At 35.9% G+C, this 20,511-nt stretch overlaps 1 protein-coding gene across 1 annotated transcript in view; it reads right to left on the bottom strand.

Annotated features, from left to right (window-relative positions):
- NCKAP5 (NCK-associated protein 5) overlaps positions 1-20,511 on the bottom strand; it is a 731,767-nt gene that overhangs the window by 92,978 nt on the left and 618,278 nt on the right. The window contains exon 9 of the mRNA XM_004674888.2: positions 18,925-19,044. Coding sequence (XP_004674945.1) covers positions 18,925-19,044 — 120 coding nt within the window. The remainder of the gene's footprint in view (positions 1-18,924; positions 19,045-20,511) is intronic.

The raw sequence follows: 20,511 nt of genomic DNA, 5'->3' as shown, positions 1-20,511 counted from the left end.
AGGGAAGGACCAACTTGAAATGAAAGGCAAGGCTCCATAGGATGTTACCTCTCAATGTTTAGAATTGCTAGTTTTTTCCCTATGTGTTTCAAACAACGGACAGATACTTGTTTGTACAGGCTCTTCTTGTCCACTGTCAGTATCCTGGTTATCTAAGTCTTTGGGATGAATTGGGAACTTTCCATATGAAATATGGATAAATTCAGGAATTATCTGTGTCAAAAAAATAGGATAGAGCATACTTGTGAAATCATTTGCTGTTTTGTTTGGGGATAGACCTTTATTCTTTCAGCTTTCTTTTAGGTCAGATAAAGTTGGATAAAGTTTCCTACTTTCTCCTGAGCAGATTTACCTCCTTTATTTTCCCCAGGGCATTACACATTCAATTTTAGTGGCAGCAAGCTCTCCTTATCTGAAGTTCACACCATTTTCTAGTTTTTACTGTCATTTATTTGCATTTTACTCTCTTTTCCTACGTAAGACTTAAGATCAAAAATCAAATTTAAAGTACATTTCCACTGAATACATATCACTTTTGCACCATTGTAAAGAGGAAAATTTTTAAGTTGAATCATTGTGGGGTGGGGCCATCAGTATTTTTAAATCACTGAGCTAAGCAGGCACTCTCTGGCCTTTTGGATCTAAAGGCTTAAGCCTTTCTTTGCTTGAAAAGCATTTTATTCATTTTATAATTGCCTCCTATTTTCTCTGTGGTTTTTGCTAATACTCCTATTATTCTTAGCCCTGTGTTAATCCTCCAATTTACTTATTTTTGGACTCAAATTTTTCATCTCTGTTTCTTAAATTTCTGGGCGATTACTTATGCCTAGCCATCCAACACTTCTGATCTCTTATTTTGGTTACCACAGTTTAATTTCCAAGGACTCTTAAATTTATCTAATCTCTTTTCATTGTAAACCTTTCTTTACCAATGGCACAAACCAATGGTATTTTCTATGTATATTTTTTCAGTTCATTTTCTATTCACTGTTATTTCTGTTACCTCTGGGTCCCTTTTTCCTATTCATTTTGCTTTCATTGTTGTGTTTATTTTCCAATGTCTGATCTTTCTTGAAATTCATATATGAGAATAAACACTGACCTTAATTTAACATATACAGATTTGATAATGATGCAGACCTGAACCATATATTACCATAATACAGTGTGGCTTGAATTAAAAACATATATTTTTTAAAAAAGAGAAAAATTAGAAGCCCCTATACATGACAGGGATTTTTTGTGACTGGGTTTCATTGAGAGGAGTGAGCTGACCTTTCTATTGGAGCAGGAGTTGAAGACTGTTCAATTATTATTAAATTACTAATTATTACTATCTTCATCCTGGAAGCAGGAGGTTGTCTATCTCTGTTGGTTTTCTGGAAGCTAAACAGAAGCAGAGGCGGTGGGGGAATACCTAAAGTACAGTTAGCAAATTCTTATGAACTACTTTTCAGCCCTATTATTCACTCCATCTTTCTATGCAGTTATTTCTGAGCATGAGTTCTTCCTAATCAGTTTCTTCACAGGATTGACCCTTTATTTTTTGAGTGCATGGGTGTGAGTGGGGTGAAATCGGGAACCACTCTATATGTTATGCAGCTACCAACCCCCTCTCCCTGGCATCCCAGAGTCTTCAGGTGGCACCCCCCCCCCACAGAGATATGTTCCCTTTGCTTTTAGCCCAGTGCTAATAATTAGGTTGTAGCTTCATCCACTTCATTAATTCATTAATACCCCTTTGCTTTCCTTTTCTAAAAACTTACGGAAACTCTGGTCTCCCTTTGTTTTTTTTTTTTTTGAACATTTTTTTTTTCTCTGTGGATTATCACCCTTCTTTCTTTGGCACAGAATCCAGGGAGTAAGATTGCTGACTGAAAAAGAAGTAGTCTTAATATTAAATAGATAGGGTCTACTAGCTTTCCAAAAAGACCACTACTTCACATACATGGAAGTACCCAACCCATGACATCAATAACAGTAATATTATTTTCCTCCTTAATAATACTAATATAATTGCATTAACGGGATACCTACCTGTTAACTAAAGCTCATTTCCCTTTAAACCAGTGAATTTGTTGACTGCTTGAATTTGCAGGTCTATATGCAGTATTCCATATATTTATTCATTTACCTTGTGTTTTACATGTCTCCTCCAGTCAATTTGTAAGAGCTATTTCTTTGTATATTATGGATATGTAAATATATCACAAATATCCCCTCCTCCCCAGTCTACTGTTTGTTTACTGTTTTTGTTAGTGGTATTTTATAACTCTGAAACACATATCTTAATATGTATATTAAATTCATACATTTTTGAAGTTTAGCGTCATAAATGTATGTGTGTGCTTGCCTGAGTCTATATATTTTTCTCAATATTTATAGCATTTTCCTGCCATTTCTATTGTTTGATTTACTTGTATTTTAAATAATGTACTTTTACTTTATAAGTAATTTATAAATAAATTCTCATTGTAGAAAACTCAGTCTCCACAAACAAAAGTCTAACTCGATCACCCCCCCCACCCTATTCCCTTCTCTAGTGTAGCCACTGTTATCAATAGGGCATACATTTTTCAGAATAGTTTTATATATATATATATATATATATATATGTACACACATATAATTGTGCATGTATGTATACATTTATGTGTATGTATGTATACATATATACACATACACACATTTATGTGTTTCATGTAATAAAATCATGTTATTATATTGCTTTTTAACTTCACTTTTTTCACTTCATACATTTAAAAGATCTTTATAGGTAAATAAATATAATTTAATATGATTGTTTTAAACTGTTGAATGGTAGGGGTATAACTATTTATTTTTATAGCACAGTTTTTTGATGAACATTTAGGTTGTTTCCATTAATTTGCTATTGGAAAAATGCATTAGCTTTTACATGTCACCTGTGCAAATCAGTGAGGGTTTTGCAGACTAAATGTGGGCTTCCTAAAACAAGGGTAGATGTTTGCTAAGCTAAAGGGTAGATTTTTTTTTTTTTGCTACCTATGAATTGTAATCACTTATAATCTTACTAGCAATGCACGAAGCATAACCTTTGTTTTCAACAGTGCTTAAGACATTTTTGTTTCTCTTTATTTTTTAATACTTCTACATGCATTAGAAAATGGTTATTGCATCTATTCAGTGAAATAACACTGTTCTCAGATAAGTGATGACACTCTTCCAAGTATCGTTTATATATTTGTTTATATTATTTACTCTTACATTTTTTTAAGTTTTCAAATTTATTTTAATAGACATTTATATTTCTATATCTGTGTTTTTAAACACTATTATATGCTAATTATAAAGTAGCTATCACATTCATTTCCTGAAATGACAATATTCTTCCTATAGAAAGGTCTACCATACCCTCCACCAAGGTACCCCCAGTCCTCCACCATATCTAATTGTGCCCACTCCCCACTGTGCTTCTCCCTCCCCCACCTCCTTGTCTTATAGCCTTAATTTTACAGTTGTAGTTCTAGAGCTTGTTAAATAATGTCTTCTTTTACAATATGGTTACATAGCTTTTATTGGAATTTTAAAGTAATATATATACTTAATATATACTAACTCACTTAACTATAAGACACCATAACCAAGAGGCTAAACTTATTGTTACACAGAGGATATACCTGAATTTTAGCAAGATGAAATTACTTGCCCAAGGTCTTGACATTAGTAAGGAGCAAAGACTGAACTCCACATATATATTAACTCCAATCCTCTTTTTCTAACTCACTCATTCATAATTAATTTCCCTTAAAATCCAACTAAGATATACATATGTCCTCCCAAGTCATGGGAACATTTTTTTTTTTAAGATTTATTTATTTGTACATACAGAACTGGGGTACAGGCCAGAGGCTCAGGGGCAGTGAGAGGCTTCACCAGAGACAGAGTGGGGAGCAGAACAGGCAGATCTATGAAGTACACTGCTGAGGGGAGTAGCGGGAGGGTCAGGAGAGGTCTGCCACGCCATGTGGTCACCTCCGGGGCAGGTGGGAATTGAACTCATGCAGAAGTGGCTTTAGCTTCTCAGTGCGGTGCTTTAACCCCCTGTCCCACCAGGGAGGGCCCATGGGAATATTTTTAACTATTAACTAAGAGCAACACATACAGCTACCAACAAAGAGCTGCTCACATAACTTACTGACCACTTCCCATGAATGCCTTAGAGAAGGTACATATATCTCATCACACATGAAAAATCAAAAGTCACCATGGAAATATTTCCGATACAATCAACTACATGGGTCAACATCAAACTCAGGGTAAGCAAAATGAACCAGACACAGAAGTGTTCACACTATTTGGTTCTATTTATATTAAATCTTTGAAAAACCAAACCTAACCCATTATGATAGAAAACAACTCAATGATTACTTGGGGATGGAGATTAAGGGGAACTGACCGGGAATGGGAATAAGGGAATCTTTGTAGGGTGGACTGTAGATGATGCAAATACTCCCGTAAGCAGGTCACACCATTAACCAAATGAGTTTATTACTTCCTCTTATTTTGTGTAAGTACTAATACATATCAGAAAATTGCTTTGAAGGAGTCACAAATTAATAATATGTGAGGTGGATATTCAGTGGTTTAGCAATCGGGTGAGAAAAAGGAGCAGATTTACTTGCTAAGTAAATAGCCTCAAAGCTTAGTGCACAATCAATTGTGGTAATCCACCCAGTTGCTTTAAGGGCACATATGTGCATCTCAAATGTTCTGTTTTGATACAGAATTATGCAGTGAGGATTTTTTTTTTTTTTGCAAATAGACATAATATTGTAATGAGAAGTTAATTTTTCATCTGAGGCATCAATTTGCAGATTATCTCTTTCATTTCAGCTTTCTTGTTTTTATAGCAAATTCTGGTGCAGCTAAAATGGTTAATGACATTTTGTTCAAATATTATTATGAGAGCTTTACGTTAATTCATGAATTGCAATGCCTGCCTTGAATAGCAAATACAACAATGAAATAGGGGCAAGGCTTATTGGAAAACATCTGTATGCATCTTATGCCAAAAAATGCACAACACATTCTATTTTGAAATTCTGATTTTCATATTAAAATTGCCTTGAAGTAGACCTATTATATAATTCCTAGGACATGATCCTTTATCCATTATCCCCACCCACTCCAATATTTAGGTATTTGGGAGGGAAAAGCAATCATAAAAAGGAAAAGCATTTAGCAGAAAATCTATTTTGAATTTATAAAGGTGGCATTCAGAAATCTAGCATACTTGGAATTACAAGACAGGTCTGAAACAAAGAATATTACACAGAAAGTAGCCAATACAAGGTGAGTTAATAAAAGCTAAGGACAGACCTATGGTGTAGAGATTATCATCATGGATTAAATCTTAGTTTAGGTTTTATTTCTTAATTAAGGAAGTTAATGGACATGTTTCACTGGTTTCCTGGATATCTTAAAGTTCTAAGAAAAAACAAATTTTTCTCTATGTGGAGTAAAAATCAATGGCCATGCTCAGGTTTTCAAAGGATGCAATCCAGTATGCCTCTTCCCCCTTCAAAATTAAGCACTTCATAAAATAGTTTAATTCAGAATATTCCAAACTCATTTAATTATAGCACATTCCATATATGCTTAAACATTTAGTACCAGTCATTTAGTTAGAGCTAAATATTGCCAGAGAATCTTCAGAAATATAAAATATGAGGAAAATCCAAAAGTAAAAATGTTAATAGTGAAGATAAACTGATTTAATACAGTATATTTTGGACATATAACTTCATCCCTCAAAAATATTCTTGTAGAGCAAACAGATGCTTGCTGCAGCTTCCCTATTTCCTACCTTTGCCGCAAGCCACTAGCCTCAAGAAAGAGCAAGGGAGGAATTATAGGATTGGTTTAGCTGCTGTGATGTAAAAGCATTTTCAATATTTCCAAGCTAAGGTTCTACAAATTTCAGAACCCTGCCCAAGAACATACCACCAAACAGTGGTAGAGTGGTGACTTGAATTCAGGATGGCTTATACCTTACAGGTTTCTTTGCTACTCTACACATGTTTTTTCTCCTCATATCATTCTGGTGTTCTTCAACATGCCTTCTTGGAGTTGGATCTCTTTAGAAAGATGACTTCAACTAAACTATTTCCAAAAGCTGCCCAATAGGCTGAAAGCATGTCTATACCAAGTACTTCATCTTCTGTAATACAGATAAATTTCAAGTTTATCATCCCATGTCATCATGGAAAAAACACGATGCTGGGGTCAGGGCTCATGGGTTGCAGTTTTCTCTAATCATGATATAGACATATATCAATCTGAACAACAGATAATGGTGTTGGGGTATGGTGGCAGTGATGGTATAACAGGGTAGTCCCCAGAAAAAGGGGAGGTTCCAGGTTTCCTGTCCCATCCAAAGGAGGGTGTAGCTGAGCAGAAAGGAGAAGAATCTTGAGAGGAGACTGAGGAGGAAGGAAACAGGATGCAGAACCAGAAGGAGACCTGAGGGTGGCACATGGAGCAGAGACATGTGAAAAAGTGGCTCTTGGCCCTTTTGAAACAGATGTGAGTGAGAGACCTATAGGGAGGCTGACTATGGCAGCATTTATCTTGATTTTGATTTTGCACTTTTCCTCTCAGACTTGTCTGGCCATTTCTGAACCTTTTCTATGGGTTCCTGCCAGAAGGTGCTTTAGACTTGTGGTGGGCTTTCAGGCCTTGCTGTGGGCCAATCCCTTCTGAGTGGAGTTTACCCATGAGGGAATGAGTAATTTTGTGTGTTTAATTTAGAAACTATATTCTTTATCTTTTCTGTATTGCACAGTAATTGCATTTAAGTTCCTTTCCATTAAAGATCTTATATGTTTTGTCTTGATGTGGTGATGGCAGAACCTATTTAGAGTGGGCAGGTTTGGGGGCTTAGGGGTGCCCCTCTCCCTTCTCTGTAACAATGGGGATGATGATATTATATGATCTCCAAAGCTGAGGTGTAAAATTCAATTATTCCTTGGCATAAACGTGTTTCCAGAGAAAGTGATTTGATCATATTACTAGGTTATTAGATTCATGTACTTATTCAGGAAATATCAATTATGCCCACAGTGGTGGTGTCTGCAACTCATATTATTAGGACAGCACACAAATGTATTTAACTTGATTTGTTCAAAGCTCAGCACATTGCCAAGGCCAAACAGCCCTTTAAATGCATTTAATTGTTTGATCTGCTGAAAGCTATTCCACATGTGGTCTGGGAAAAGTAATGAAGGCAACAATTGGAGGTAAGGTTCTCAGCAGGCAGTGGATCCTTAGGGCAGGAAACTTTGGATTAGGGCAATAACCCTGGCTCCCTAGCTAACACTGGTCTTTATAATGCTCAGTTATAGGAGTATAACCTTGATAGAGCATGGGGTGACCTGGTGGAACCATGCAGGTTAGTTCTCCAATGAATCCTGTCACATGTGCTCTGGTGCCGGCACTGCTCTTTTACATACTTCACAGCTAAGTGCTCACCTGCCTGGAATTATGACAGGGTACAGTTGTATCAATTACATTTGTTTCTTAGGTGGTGATGGTTGTGTCACTTGTCTCAGTGAGTTAGGAGTGACTGACTTCAGACAGATGTCTGCAACATACCAGTGGCCTCATTTCAGTGGACCTCCAGACATGTGGATGGTCTGACTTCCCATTTGCAGAAAAAAATCAGGCACTATTTTTTCTTTTAACTTTGAGACACAAGTTTGTCAAAAATTGATAGAAACCAACCCAGGTATCGAATATGAACTACTTTAAAGGCCGAAAAGTTTGCTATGACTTGAGTGTATAGAGATGACTCTATGAACAGGAGACATTTCCTTGGGTTCCCAGTTTCAAGAACAATGCTTACCACCTCACCTGTCTGAAGATTCTCATCAGTTTTTGAAAACTTAACACCTGTGTGTGAAAGTGTATGTGTAAATAGTGGTCATAAGAGGGGGTGTCTTTTTGAACTTGAAGGCAGACATGGAAAATGCATCAGGAATGTGGGAATTACTTGCCCCAGGGAAATTTATCCCTAGTCTTGTGATGAGTTTGGTAGCTATTGTGAACCTAGTTACCATATTTCTGAGCAACAGCAGCAGAGACCAGGCAAACTTATGGTTGACCCCATTTGTCTCTGGAATCTTACTCTCCAAGGTGCACTGGGCTACAGACCTCCCTGAAGTTCTCTCCTCTTGGAGGCATTCTACTCTTCTGGGCAGTCTCTGCTGAAATATTCCAAAGCTTCTATTTGCCTCCTTGGTATATCCCTTTTCTATTTCCCTTCCCTGATCCCTGAAGCCTTGACTCAGCATATTCTCCATCACTGAAGCCTGAAAGGTTAGAAAGTTGTCTTGGCATCTTCTAGATAGCTGTGGCAGATGGTGAATCACTGCCTGACTCTAGAAAGTGGCTCCTGAATAAGTCAGAGCAGATCTCAAACAAATCACATCATGGTAAGAGAGGAGATAGAATGAAATCAAACTGCTTTTACTCTTGGACACACTCGCCTTCATATCAGCATTTGGGTTACTTAATCTTTTCTTGCCATGAATAAGATTTCCCTGGTGTGACATCCACTGATAGTAATGGACATTCCATGACTTCTGAGTGCCAAGAAATTAATACTCCAATCTGCATAATCAAATCCCCAGGTAAACATCACCATTCCTTTCTCAGTACTTTCTGTCCCTTGCATTTTTACATCCTTATATTTATCCAAAAATTCATGAAAATGTAATGCATAATAACAATTTTTACTGGGGGAATTTTCAAGGTTACTATGATAAACATTTACTGCATGAAATTCACCAAATCCAGCACTATCAGGTTTTATTATGAGTTTGAAATATGAAATACATATACAGCTTGAATGCTGCATAGCACACTTCCTGAATTTACATATCAATCACTTAGTCTGTTTAAATATAATGTTGATTTATATTCAGGTTTTGCACCTCCATTAATATTAAAAGCTTTAAAACAAATCTGAGATATTCATAGAAAGTTCTCCATTTTTATCAGTTTTCTTCACTTTAATTAACTGGATTCTTCCTCAGATAAAAAGCTATGAAAAACTGTAAAACTGTTGTTGAAGGTTAAAGTAATAGAGTATTCAAGTAACATGACACTCCTCAGAGGTTCTCATTTTTCTAAAGAGTTCAATTAATTAATCAGATAAGGCTGAAAAGAGTTGGGAAGGACAAATGAGACCAAATTAGATTAAGACACTGATAAATTTATAGTGTGATTAAAGCTAAAATCTATGATTAATCTAAATATAATCTCAGTATTAAACCTAACTTTGGATTTAGTCTGTGAATTGCATTTTGGAATTATGTTACCCTAACAAACTCCTATTTTTCTGTCAAAGCCCAGTTTACTTGTCATCATGTAATGAAATCCTTTTCCTGATATCCAGAATAGTATTTGCAACTCTTTCTACTCCTGGCAAAATATTTCTGCTTCATTTAATCTACTGAATAACTGTTTGTTCATATTATCTATCTACTTATTAAATTATAGCCCTTGTGACTTCAATAGATGACTATGTGCTGAAATGATGAACAAATAAATACATATTTACATATAGAGAGAGCTAGGTACACCTTGAAGAGCCCTGTGAAGTCTGGTATGCCCATATTCTGAGCATAGGCAACACAATTTAAATTAAAACTCATAGCCACCAAAAAAAAGGAGCAAGTTGCAGGCCAACTCCGACCCACAGCTATTTCATTGGGCTTCCTTGGTGATCATATTATAAAATAGCTGAATAATGTGTCAATAAATTGTAAATTACAAAAACATACAAACTGAGAGACTGTACGCAGAAGTCTACATTACCAGTTTTTTCCAATAGCTAAAACTATGGCATTTCCATGTGACCCTGCTGGCTGGAGCTGGCAGCACAGTCTCCTGTACTCATTCCTTCATCTGATTTTGTCCCTCCTAGCATTTCAGTTTGCAATTTGGTGTGGAAGCATGAAAATTTTTATTATTTCAGGTGAGAGGATAGTTTATATGGAGTCACCCATATGCTTTTAAAAGCAATTCATACATATTTGGATATATCTGATTTGCCTTTCATTATGTAATTTAAATTTGTGTAGGGGGGGTCAGGGTAGGAGAGGTAAAACTCCTACCTATGAAATAATGTAGAAACATTGGTCTCTCAACCAAAAGTATATAATACAATTCTCTACCACAACAATTGCAAAATGGAATTCACATCTGAGATCTCACTGGACGCAGGAAGAGATATACCAAAAGCAAAATCTAAAGTAAAACTAAAAAGAACAATAAAAATAATGATCAGACAAAAGTAGCAGGCAACTGTAAATCAGAGACTTTCAGCAAAGGAAGGAGAGGGAAAAGGATTAAAACAGGGGAAAGGAGAGTACAAGAGAGAAGGTGATGGTTCATGGGTGACTTGGTAGGAATGCTATGGGCACTACTGAGAGGAGAAACCAAACATTGTACAAAAATGAACGATGATGTAAAATACACACACACACACATATTATCTATCTATCTATCTATCTATCTATCTATCTATCTATCTATCTATCTATCTATCTATCTATCTATCTATATACATGCATACATACATACATACACACATACACAACACACATATGTACATATATACACATTTACATATATATTTTTCAATAATAACAACAAAAAACTAGAGTTCATTTAAAAGGAGAAATGTTTTCCTGGTGATCTTGTCTTATCTAAATGTACTATTCTAAATAGTTGCTTAGCTTTTGTCACATATATGCAGAGTACCCTCAGGAATTCTGCAGGGAATGCTCCCATTCCCATCTCATCCTTCTCTACTTGTAGCCACTTCATTTCTGAAGTCATCACCTCCAGATCCTCCTGTGACAAGGCTGTCCTTTCATCCCAGAAGTTCATCAGCTCACCTTTCATTCATTCACAATTAACTGCAGCTCACTTTTGTTTAAGGTATATCTTGGGAATATTCAAAGGTGGATAAGGCAAGGCCCTTGTCCTTAGACAATAAAAACCAAAGCAAACAACAACAAAAAAAAGAGTTATACCTTGACTTTTTTTTTTTTTTTACAGAACACTTATACCCCTGATAATAATGTTGACCAGAAGTATATCATAAAACGGCATTAATCAAGATGCATGGACCAATAAACTTGGCTGGGACCTAGTGAGCAAGATGCATGGTGGTATGGCAGGGCTGTGTCAGTGGTGCATGACTGGGTGGTGATTTTATTCCAAGAGCACTTGCAAAGCATATGGAGTAAGAAACACAATGGGAAAGAAGAATGATGCTTTTGTATGCCTTCACATCTTTACATAGGTTGTTCCTTCTGGCTGATATTTATATTTTCCCTTGTTTACTTAACAAATTCCTGCTCTTTTGTCTAGACTTATATTGAGGCACTGCTTCCTGCGAGGCCTTCCACAAGTCCCTCATTCAACTTTGTTGCCCCTGTCCCTGGCACTGCATGTGTTTCTCACTGTATGGCCCTGCTCTCCCTGCTGCTTTTAGATTGCAGTGGTTGAGGACATTTATTTTAGAACTGAATCCCCAGTACCAACACTTTTGGTACTTCACATCTGTTAGCTGAATGAAGGGAGGCAGTAAGGGTTAAGGTGGAATAGCATTTTGAACAGAGTGACATAAAGTATGGAATAGTTTGAGGTAAAACCTGTGTCATGGACTGAGGAATGCAAGCATTTCTGCTTGGCTAGAGTAAAGGATTTGTGTCAAGAAAAAAAGAAAGATGAGACTTTTGAGCAAGAACATGTCTATAGAGGGCTTAGGATGCATTATGAAGAGGAGAAAAATCACCTCTTACCATAACCCTGAAGATTCTTTCTCATCTACTATGCTGTTCTTACTTGATCCCAAACCAGCCTCAAGTGAGGTATTTCATTATCAAAAACCTTCCCCTGCAGGAGTTGTGTGATCTTTCGCTGTCCCTTATCTTTAAAAGAGACCACTTTCTGTACCTTAGACTAGTTAATGTCCTTTCCAGTACTGACTGCATGAAAGAAGAGCTGTTGCATCATCTCATATATTTTCACATGATAGGTGCCCATGATGAAGCCACCAAAGTCCTCTGATCATGCAGGATGACAGATCACTGCCATGGTGATTCTGTCTTCTGGGTGCTGTTGTTACTCAGCATCCGTGAATAGTCCCTGGATTGTCCCTCCCGCTTTTCTGGATTTCTAAACTAGGTGCAAGGTCTGCAGGGCAGAGGTGGAGGTTGCTTCTGCTTCTGGCACAAAAGCATTTCAAGGGCTGAGCTAGTCAATTTCAGAAACTCATAAGGTAAATTTACTTTCTATCAGTGTGGGGGCCAAGGTAACTACTCTAAAAGTTGTGGGATTTCTTTTCTTCTCTTACTTACTTCTCAGCTTGTGGCTCGAGAGAGGTACTGATAGATCAGAATCAAGTTTCCATCACCAGAACTCAAGAAACATTGTACTATCTTTTACCCAATCCTTCATGTATTCACCTTCTTACTATTTTCTAAATTATTCTAATGTCCTCTCAATAATTTCTTCTTCTTTTTATCTCACTTCAACTGCATATATTTTGAAGTACCCAAAAGGTAGATGTGTAGATTTTTTAAACAGTATAATTCACTCACTAATATGACTAACATTTTCTAATTTCTCTGAATGATCAGATATCCTAGAGAAGACACACATGAGTTGCTTGTTAGACTGTTCAGTCTGGGTAGTTTTGTGTGGCTTCATGAATTCATTCACTATGTAATGGTAAGTTCTAGTGTGAACAAAGGATGAAAATGCCTAAAAGATTCGGCTCCTCAGAAATTAACAATAGGATAAAAGCATTAATTGAGTAAGTATAGAATAAAGGTACCAGAGGTTGATATATAAATACAGAACAGATAGGATTTTCTTACTAAAGAAATAATAATCTTGAGATTAGAAACATTCTTCAATTGTGATGCCATCGATCAGTGCTGCACCAAGAGGACCCCTGTGGACACCAAATCTTCTTAGAGTTCTGGGTTATTTTCTAGGAGACCTACTTAGTTTCTGCTCCACAGGAATGGTGAGGCTTGACGACTAAAAGATTGAGCTATAGAAGGGGTTAGGGATTACAGAAAACAGTACTCATATCTGATACACCAAGTTCTTCACAGTGATACCTAAGCAGAAATGCCAGTCAGTAACTTGTCTCATCTGCAGAGATACCAGTGTCCTAATTTATCTAGGATACTCAATGTACAGTTCTACCTGATTTTGTTCCAACAATGAGTCATATTGGCTTTAAAGCCAGTATGGGTAGAGCCCCCATGGGTAGGAAAGCAAATTTGCATCTCCATCTAGTTTAATTGGCTTCAAAAGAATGTAATAAATAAAAGATATTTATGTAAGTCTCGTGGTAATAAAAAGGAAAATCTTGTGGAAGACATGTCTTTTTTTTTTAAGATTTATTTTTATTTATTTATGCATAGGTGTGGTGTAGGCCAGAGGTGTGGGGTGGTAGTGAGAAATTCACCAGAGACAGAATGAGAAGCAGAACAGGCAGATCTAGTGCAATACACTAGATCTAAGGGGAACAGTGGGCAAGACAGGAGAAGTCTGCTGTGCCATATGGGTCAGCTGCCTGGCCTGTGTTTGAACTAATGTTGCAAAGGGTGTCAATAGCTTGAAAGGGCTGAGACTTAACCCCTCTCACTACCTTGGGCTCTTAAGACACATCTTCTTGTAGAAGATAAAGGAATATAGTGTATAGCTACAATATGTCATCAAAACACAGAAGACACTAATATAAAAAGCAAGAAGCTACAAAAAAATTAGAAAACCAACTACATATTAAGTCACTTTAAATATAAATGAATTAAATTTCCAATCAAAAGAGAATGAACAAAAAAAAGTCTCATGATAACCCCTCATTTAATAATATAATAGAGTATTATTCAGTCATAAAAAGGAAAAAAAATCCTTCCATCTGCAATGAATGGTTTGAATTTGCTGGAATTATACTACGTGAAAAAGTAAGAGCAAGACAAATACTGCATGTTTTCACTCATATGTGGACTAATAAAACTGAACTCAGCAATAGAACAGATTAGCAGTTGCTAGAGGTGGGGGAGGAAGAATAGGGGAAACTGACAGAAGTAGTCTAAAGGTACAGACTTTCAGTTATAAGAAAAATAAATTCTGGAACTATAATGTTCAGCATGATGACTATAGTTATTATATTCTATATTTGAAATCTGCTAACATATCTTAAAATTTCACATAAAAAGAAATATGGGACCGTATGAGGCACTGAATTTTAACAAAATTATTGTGAAAATATACTATATACTTTAAACTTACATATATTAGATGTGACTTATATTTCAATAAAAACAACAAGCAATCAAACAGAAAAGCATGTCTCCCCACAAAGACAATTAAAATTCCATAAAAAATGTAGGTAACTGTTACTCTATCAACAAGTTCATGCTGAATATGTGTTATGAAAAGTGATAATGCCTAGAGGGTGAATAACATGCAACATTCAGCATAGTTTGGGCCATCAAAAAGACTCCTAGTTAGGTGAAATACAGTTCCCATGAAATGACTACTTTGGGGGTCACACAGCATGTACTTAAGCATTACAGCCACAAGAGACTAGGATTTCATAATCCCAAACAGAACCAAGAACTCTTTAACTATGGACATGAATTATCAATGTGACAGGAACGTCAGGAATGGGAAAGTTCAGTGAGAACCCCTGTGACCTTACAAGCCATAAAAGGTGGCAGCATTGGACTGGATCTAGAAGGCAGCACTCACTGCTTGTGAACAGGTAAAGAAGTAAGCATGTAGTATTTTGCCATACCAGACTTACAGACTCATATTCTCAAAATAAAGATCTGGGGAAGAGAGAATAAATTGGAAGCACAGGAGAATTTTAGAATCCTCTTATCTCATGTGAAATAATACATACATACATACACACAGACACACACACACATACACGCTAACCAACAAAATAAAATCAGCACTCTAAGCAGTGACAGTGAATTTTTACACCTTGGTTCTAACCTGTCAGGTTTTCAATTGTTTGTGTGAATAATCTACACTATAATATTCTTTTCTTTCTCTGTTGGCCTAAGGATATGGGTAGTAGGGCCCTTTGAAATATCAGATAAAAAGGAAAAAAGAAAAAAAAAACTATGTTAGGTGAAAAATATGAGAATAATGTTCTGTCAGGAAAATGATAACACAGGTGTCCAAAACAAGACAAAAGTAGAACACACAGGATAAAGGAAATCTCAGATGCCACAAATCAAAAGCCTTTCAGAAATGTGTAAATATAGTAGACTTCTTGCTGTGATTGCATGGATCCTACTTGATCACAGGTGGGCCAGTTAATCAAAATGCCAGTCTACAGAATCAAAAAATGTTCCTCCTGCCCATTCTTGCTCCAGGCACAGGGAGCACATAATGGAAGTGAAAGGGTGAAACTTAAGCCAGACTGTGGATTTTATTGCCCACTTGTTGACTGCCAGCTGTATAACATTTCTTCTTTGGGCCTAAGTGTTCCAATTTGTAAAATAGATGCAAGGATTCCCTCTGAAAAGCACTGTAATAACAGCTAAGTTTGCAAATACGGTATATGTGTATCTGACATATAGTAAATAACCTGCATTTTTAAAAAATACATTTTTGGTAGGGCCAACTTGACTTCCTTGCCTAAATATCCTCCAATGTCTATTCTTTTTAATCATCAAATACATACTTTATGAGTTATCTATGATTTCTAGGTTTTGTTTTCCTTAATGTAGACCATATAAAAAGCAATTTGTATTCAGAAGCCTTCAATAGTTAATCTGATTCTGTAAACTTCATTTGACCAAATTTTTTGAGACTTGCCTTTATAGATCCTTTTGAAACATTCACAGAAACAACTCTTTCTGTGTCACAGTCCATTGATTTATGTAATAGTTCAAAAATTTCATAATTATCAAGATAAATACTGCAATTATAAACACACTGAGTTTCAGAGGCAACTCATTCATAATAAGAGTATCACTCAACTGGTGAAAGAAGCAAGTGTATTCAGAACAGAGTTCCTTACTCGCTGTAAATGACCAGGAAGCTGAGAGTTGAAGCTAAGGAGAAATGATGAGAACTGGTTCACCTGGCAATAGATTCCTATAAGGTTAGACAGGGGTTCCATACTTGTTTATTTGCCATACTTGTTTTTCAATTCTTTAGAATTTAGCTCTAATTGTTGATTTTAATATAAAGGACTTTCTCAGTCTGATTTGTTAGCATTCATAGTCCCAGAGATATCATTCTGGAAACAAACTGACAACAGAGAAACTCATTGCCATTCTTATAATTTTAATTTTCATGCTAGTGTCAATTCTTCTTTTCCCAGCATGAACCTTGTTTCCTTTGTATGTTCCCCAGACTCTGTCAATGAATTTTTAGAATTAACCCTTATTGTTTCACCTACACATGAATTTGCTAAATACTATCACTGCATCATATCCTTTTATTATTAATTTCTGACGTGCAAAAAATAGATTATTTCTTATAATTTCTTTTCATTATTTACTAAAATCTGAAAGGGTAAAAAATCTTCTATGTTTCCCTACAGGTGATTACTTCTGACTGTAGATAATCATTAGCTTGTGTTCAGCAGATGACAACTTATATAAGTGTCTCAGATTCTCAGAACTATGTAGAATCTAGTCTACTGAATCTCCTGACATTAGCAGAGCTATAGAGTCTATAAATATTGGGTCTGGGCACACTGGTAGAGTTTTTAAACTCACTAACCATATTCTCACACAGACTGGGAGGGCAAGGCCACATAGTACTGAAGCATCCAAATATACAAAATAATGCCTGACTTGGAGAATGAACTAGAGATACTTATTCAGGAATCCACTGAACAAATAAAAATAGAGCTCCTATAATGGCAAACAAGTTCAGACTGCTTTTTAAGCTAATGCTCTGTGGTATATATTTGTGTCAACAGAAAGAGAAAATTATTTGCAATGAATCAAATAATTAAAAGACTACCTGAAAAGCCAGCAATTCTGTCTGTGATTATGAGCTGTAAGATATTAAAGAGCAGCCATCATGCTTTCTATCATTCATCTTCACTGGGCTATTAGAAGCACATCTTTTACAAATGTCACTTAAATTAGAAGGGCCCTCATGTGAGGACTATTTGGGGAGGAATATGAAGGAGGCTGGCCAAAAATATCCCATGAATCCACACTGAGTATATTGTTAGCATTCACACCATCCCCTGCCATTTGGACATGGATTTAAGGAATTTGTGAGAGTAAATAAAAAAGCTTAAATATCTCTGGCCTCTATGTTTACTGTGGAAATAAACCATCCTGATTTATAAACAAGAACTATAGATCTTTTAATAGTGTTCAAGAAAAGTTGGAAAGTTAAAAAGGCAAAATGGAAAAATTCATGAGATGCAACAGCTGTTACAGTAATTATAATACTGGATCTTGATTACGAGAGAGATAAAGAAATACATTTTATATTTCAAGATTCTCTATGACAAACACTTACTGTGGTTGGGACCAGGAAACAAAATAGAAATAACTAATTTTTCCACACAATTCTTGAGTCATAAATTATGAATTATTCTCTCACAGATAAAGCAGAAAGGAAATTAATTTAGGAGATGAGGGCTATTTTACAATTCAGAGAGCTGTTTTATTTTAATTTGGGGAACATTACTTTTTGATGTCTGGCTTTACCAAACATCTTTCTTTTTCTAAAATGGATTCCAATTTCTCTGAAGAGGCAGGGAAAATGTTTACACCAAAGTTAAGAGGATATTTGAACAACACTGTCTCAAATGTCTGAGAAATTGCTGACCAGTAGAACTTCCTATGGTGATGGAAATATTCCATAGATGCATTGTCCAATATGGTAGCCACTGACCATGTATGGTAATTGAACACTAAAAATGTGGCTAATGTGACATAGGGATTTAATTTAATTTAGTTAATTTTTGACTTAAAGTAGTGCCACATGACCAGTGTCTAGAGTGTTAGGGTGGTCTAGCTAATTTGCCATTTCCCTTTCTCAGCATTTAGACTAGACCTGGGGGTTATTCTTTGTAAACTCCGTATTTCCTTTGTGAAATCTCATATGCTCTTTCCCATCTTAGCCTCAGAAGAGCTTTGAGCAGGCTCACTGGAGCAAATATGCACATTAAGATGATTAAAAAGCAGGAAATATCAAAGTTCAGTCTCCAATCTCTTTACCCCTTTATGAGTTTGCCTGTAGTCAGATGAATTCAATTCTCTAGAGCTTTTTTCAGGGACAACTTCAAAATGACGCAAATGGTTTGACTTTTCATGACTTTCCCTGTTATTATGGCAAGTAAAGGAAGAGTTTGATGAGAATGAGTTTACACAGAGAGAACCTGTGAAACACTGAGGCAGAATACGAAGTACTGTAGTGTGAGAGGAACTGCATAGAAAGAAATATCAAAGAAAAACAAACTCCAAATTTTTTTCATTACAGAGTAATGAAAAAGTAATGCAGTTTGGCACTACATAAAAGTCTTCCTTGCTTATCACAGAATGCAAGCTTACTAATAGTGGTCCCCAAAGCAGTTATTTCTGACTCCATTCCACAATTTGACTTAGTTTACTAGAAGACTCCTTCTGATCATCCCTTTTACCTGCTTATTATTTGTTGATGAATTCCTTTAACTAAATATTGCTTACAAAGTCAGAAATTTGAGACATTTGATTTTAATGACATCCCTTGAGAGAGAAAAGAATTGGCGTGCTGATGCATATGCTTCATCTAGTGAGATAGTGGTAATTTTTGAACTTAAGTTCTTGTCAATAACATTTCAGTGTAATGATTATTTTCCACATAAACACTTACCTGGAGGAGCAGATCAGAAGTTGGTTGGACTCTCTGTTGGAATAGGATGCTTAGCGTTCGATTCTGTCGTTCCAAATCAAACACTCTTGTTTTTAACTTCACACATTCTTCCCTTAGATCCTACAAGAAACACATTGAAAAAAAAATTATGATGGAAAGACACCTTTGCATATTAAAAACATATTTTATCTGATATTTCAGATACATTAGTAAAAATAGTATTTTTATTCTTCAAAAGCTCTAGAAATAAATCACATTCAATGCTTCCTTCTATAGCCCATTGTCTGATAGAATTATTATGTGCAGGAAAGACCAATTTTTTTTAAAGCACCTTGAAATCAGAAATGCATTAATCTTTCATGCTATTTTGAAGATGGTAAATCTTTGTGATATAAAGTCAATTTAAGTTTCCACCTATATATTTTGTCTTTTCACTGTTTTCATAAAAGCAATCATAAAGCACAAACCACCAGGACAATAATGTTTTGGCAGTGAATAGAGATTTGATGAACTAAAGAAACTATCACTTTTGATGGAATCTTTCTTTCATTTGTGGAAATGAGTGGAAATTTTCAGGGTTGTGGCTCATAGAGTCAGTGATGCTTTTAGTGGGTGAAAAGCAGCTCTGAAGCAAAGGCTTTAAAAGGCCACCTGAAACTTGTCCACCACTGGACTAATGGATTTCCATATCGTATAAGGTGTTTTGGCTTCAGTGTTGAGAAGCAGAAGAGCTATACCTGGCAACCTGCTGAAGCAGCTTGTGTGAGTAGTTCAAACATCAAAGAGACCTTTGCCCTAGCTTTCATGAGGGGAATTGAGGATTTTCTGGAACCCCACCCAAAAATTGTCATTTGAACTGATGTGTGATAAAGGCATGTGTAGTACTTACACGTCTATACACTTTGATGGGGTTCTAGATAGATCAGGTAGAATAAAGTCACAATGCAAGGTTCAAAAGTTGACCCTTTTCTATACTTCAAAAACTACCTTGCACTACTTAATGATTTTTTAAAAAAGGCTTTGCTTCCATGGATCAAAGACTGTTTATTCAATAAATGGTTCTGGGAAAATTGGACTGCTACATGCACAAAAATTGAAGCTAGACTACTGCTTCACACCATGCACAAAAACTAACTCAAAATGAATTAAAGAGTTAGACCTAAGATCTGAAATTATAAAATATATAGATGAAATTTAGGCAAAACACTACATGACACACATATCAGTAACATCTTTAAAGACACATTAGCTAAAGCAGAGAAAGTAAAGGAAACAGCTTGGACTATATAAAATTAAAGAGCTTCTATACAGCAAAAGAAACATTAGCCAAAACAAAGAGCACCCCACTGATTGGGAGAAAATTTTTTCATATAATACTATAATAAGGGACTGATCACAAGTATCTACAAAGAGTAATGAGGTTAAACAAAAGCAAAGTAAACAACCCAGTCAAAAAATGGGCAGAAGAACTAAAAAGACCAGGCATATGACAAGACGTTCAACATCACTTATAATCAGGGAAATGCAAATCAAAACCACAATGAGAAACCACTTTACACCAGTGAGAATGGTACATAATAATAATTT

The sequence above is a fragment of the Condylura cristata genome, unplaced genomic scaffold, assembly GCF_000260355.1.
Source record: "Condylura cristata isolate star-nosed mole 26May11 unplaced genomic scaffold, ConCri1.0 scaffold00002, whole genome shotgun sequence".
In the NCBI taxonomy this organism is placed as follows: Eukaryota; Metazoa; Chordata; class Mammalia; order Eulipotyphla; family Talpidae; genus Condylura; species Condylura cristata.
Note: the sequence above shows the minus strand (reverse complement) of the source record. Positions and strands in the feature narration are given on the sequence as shown.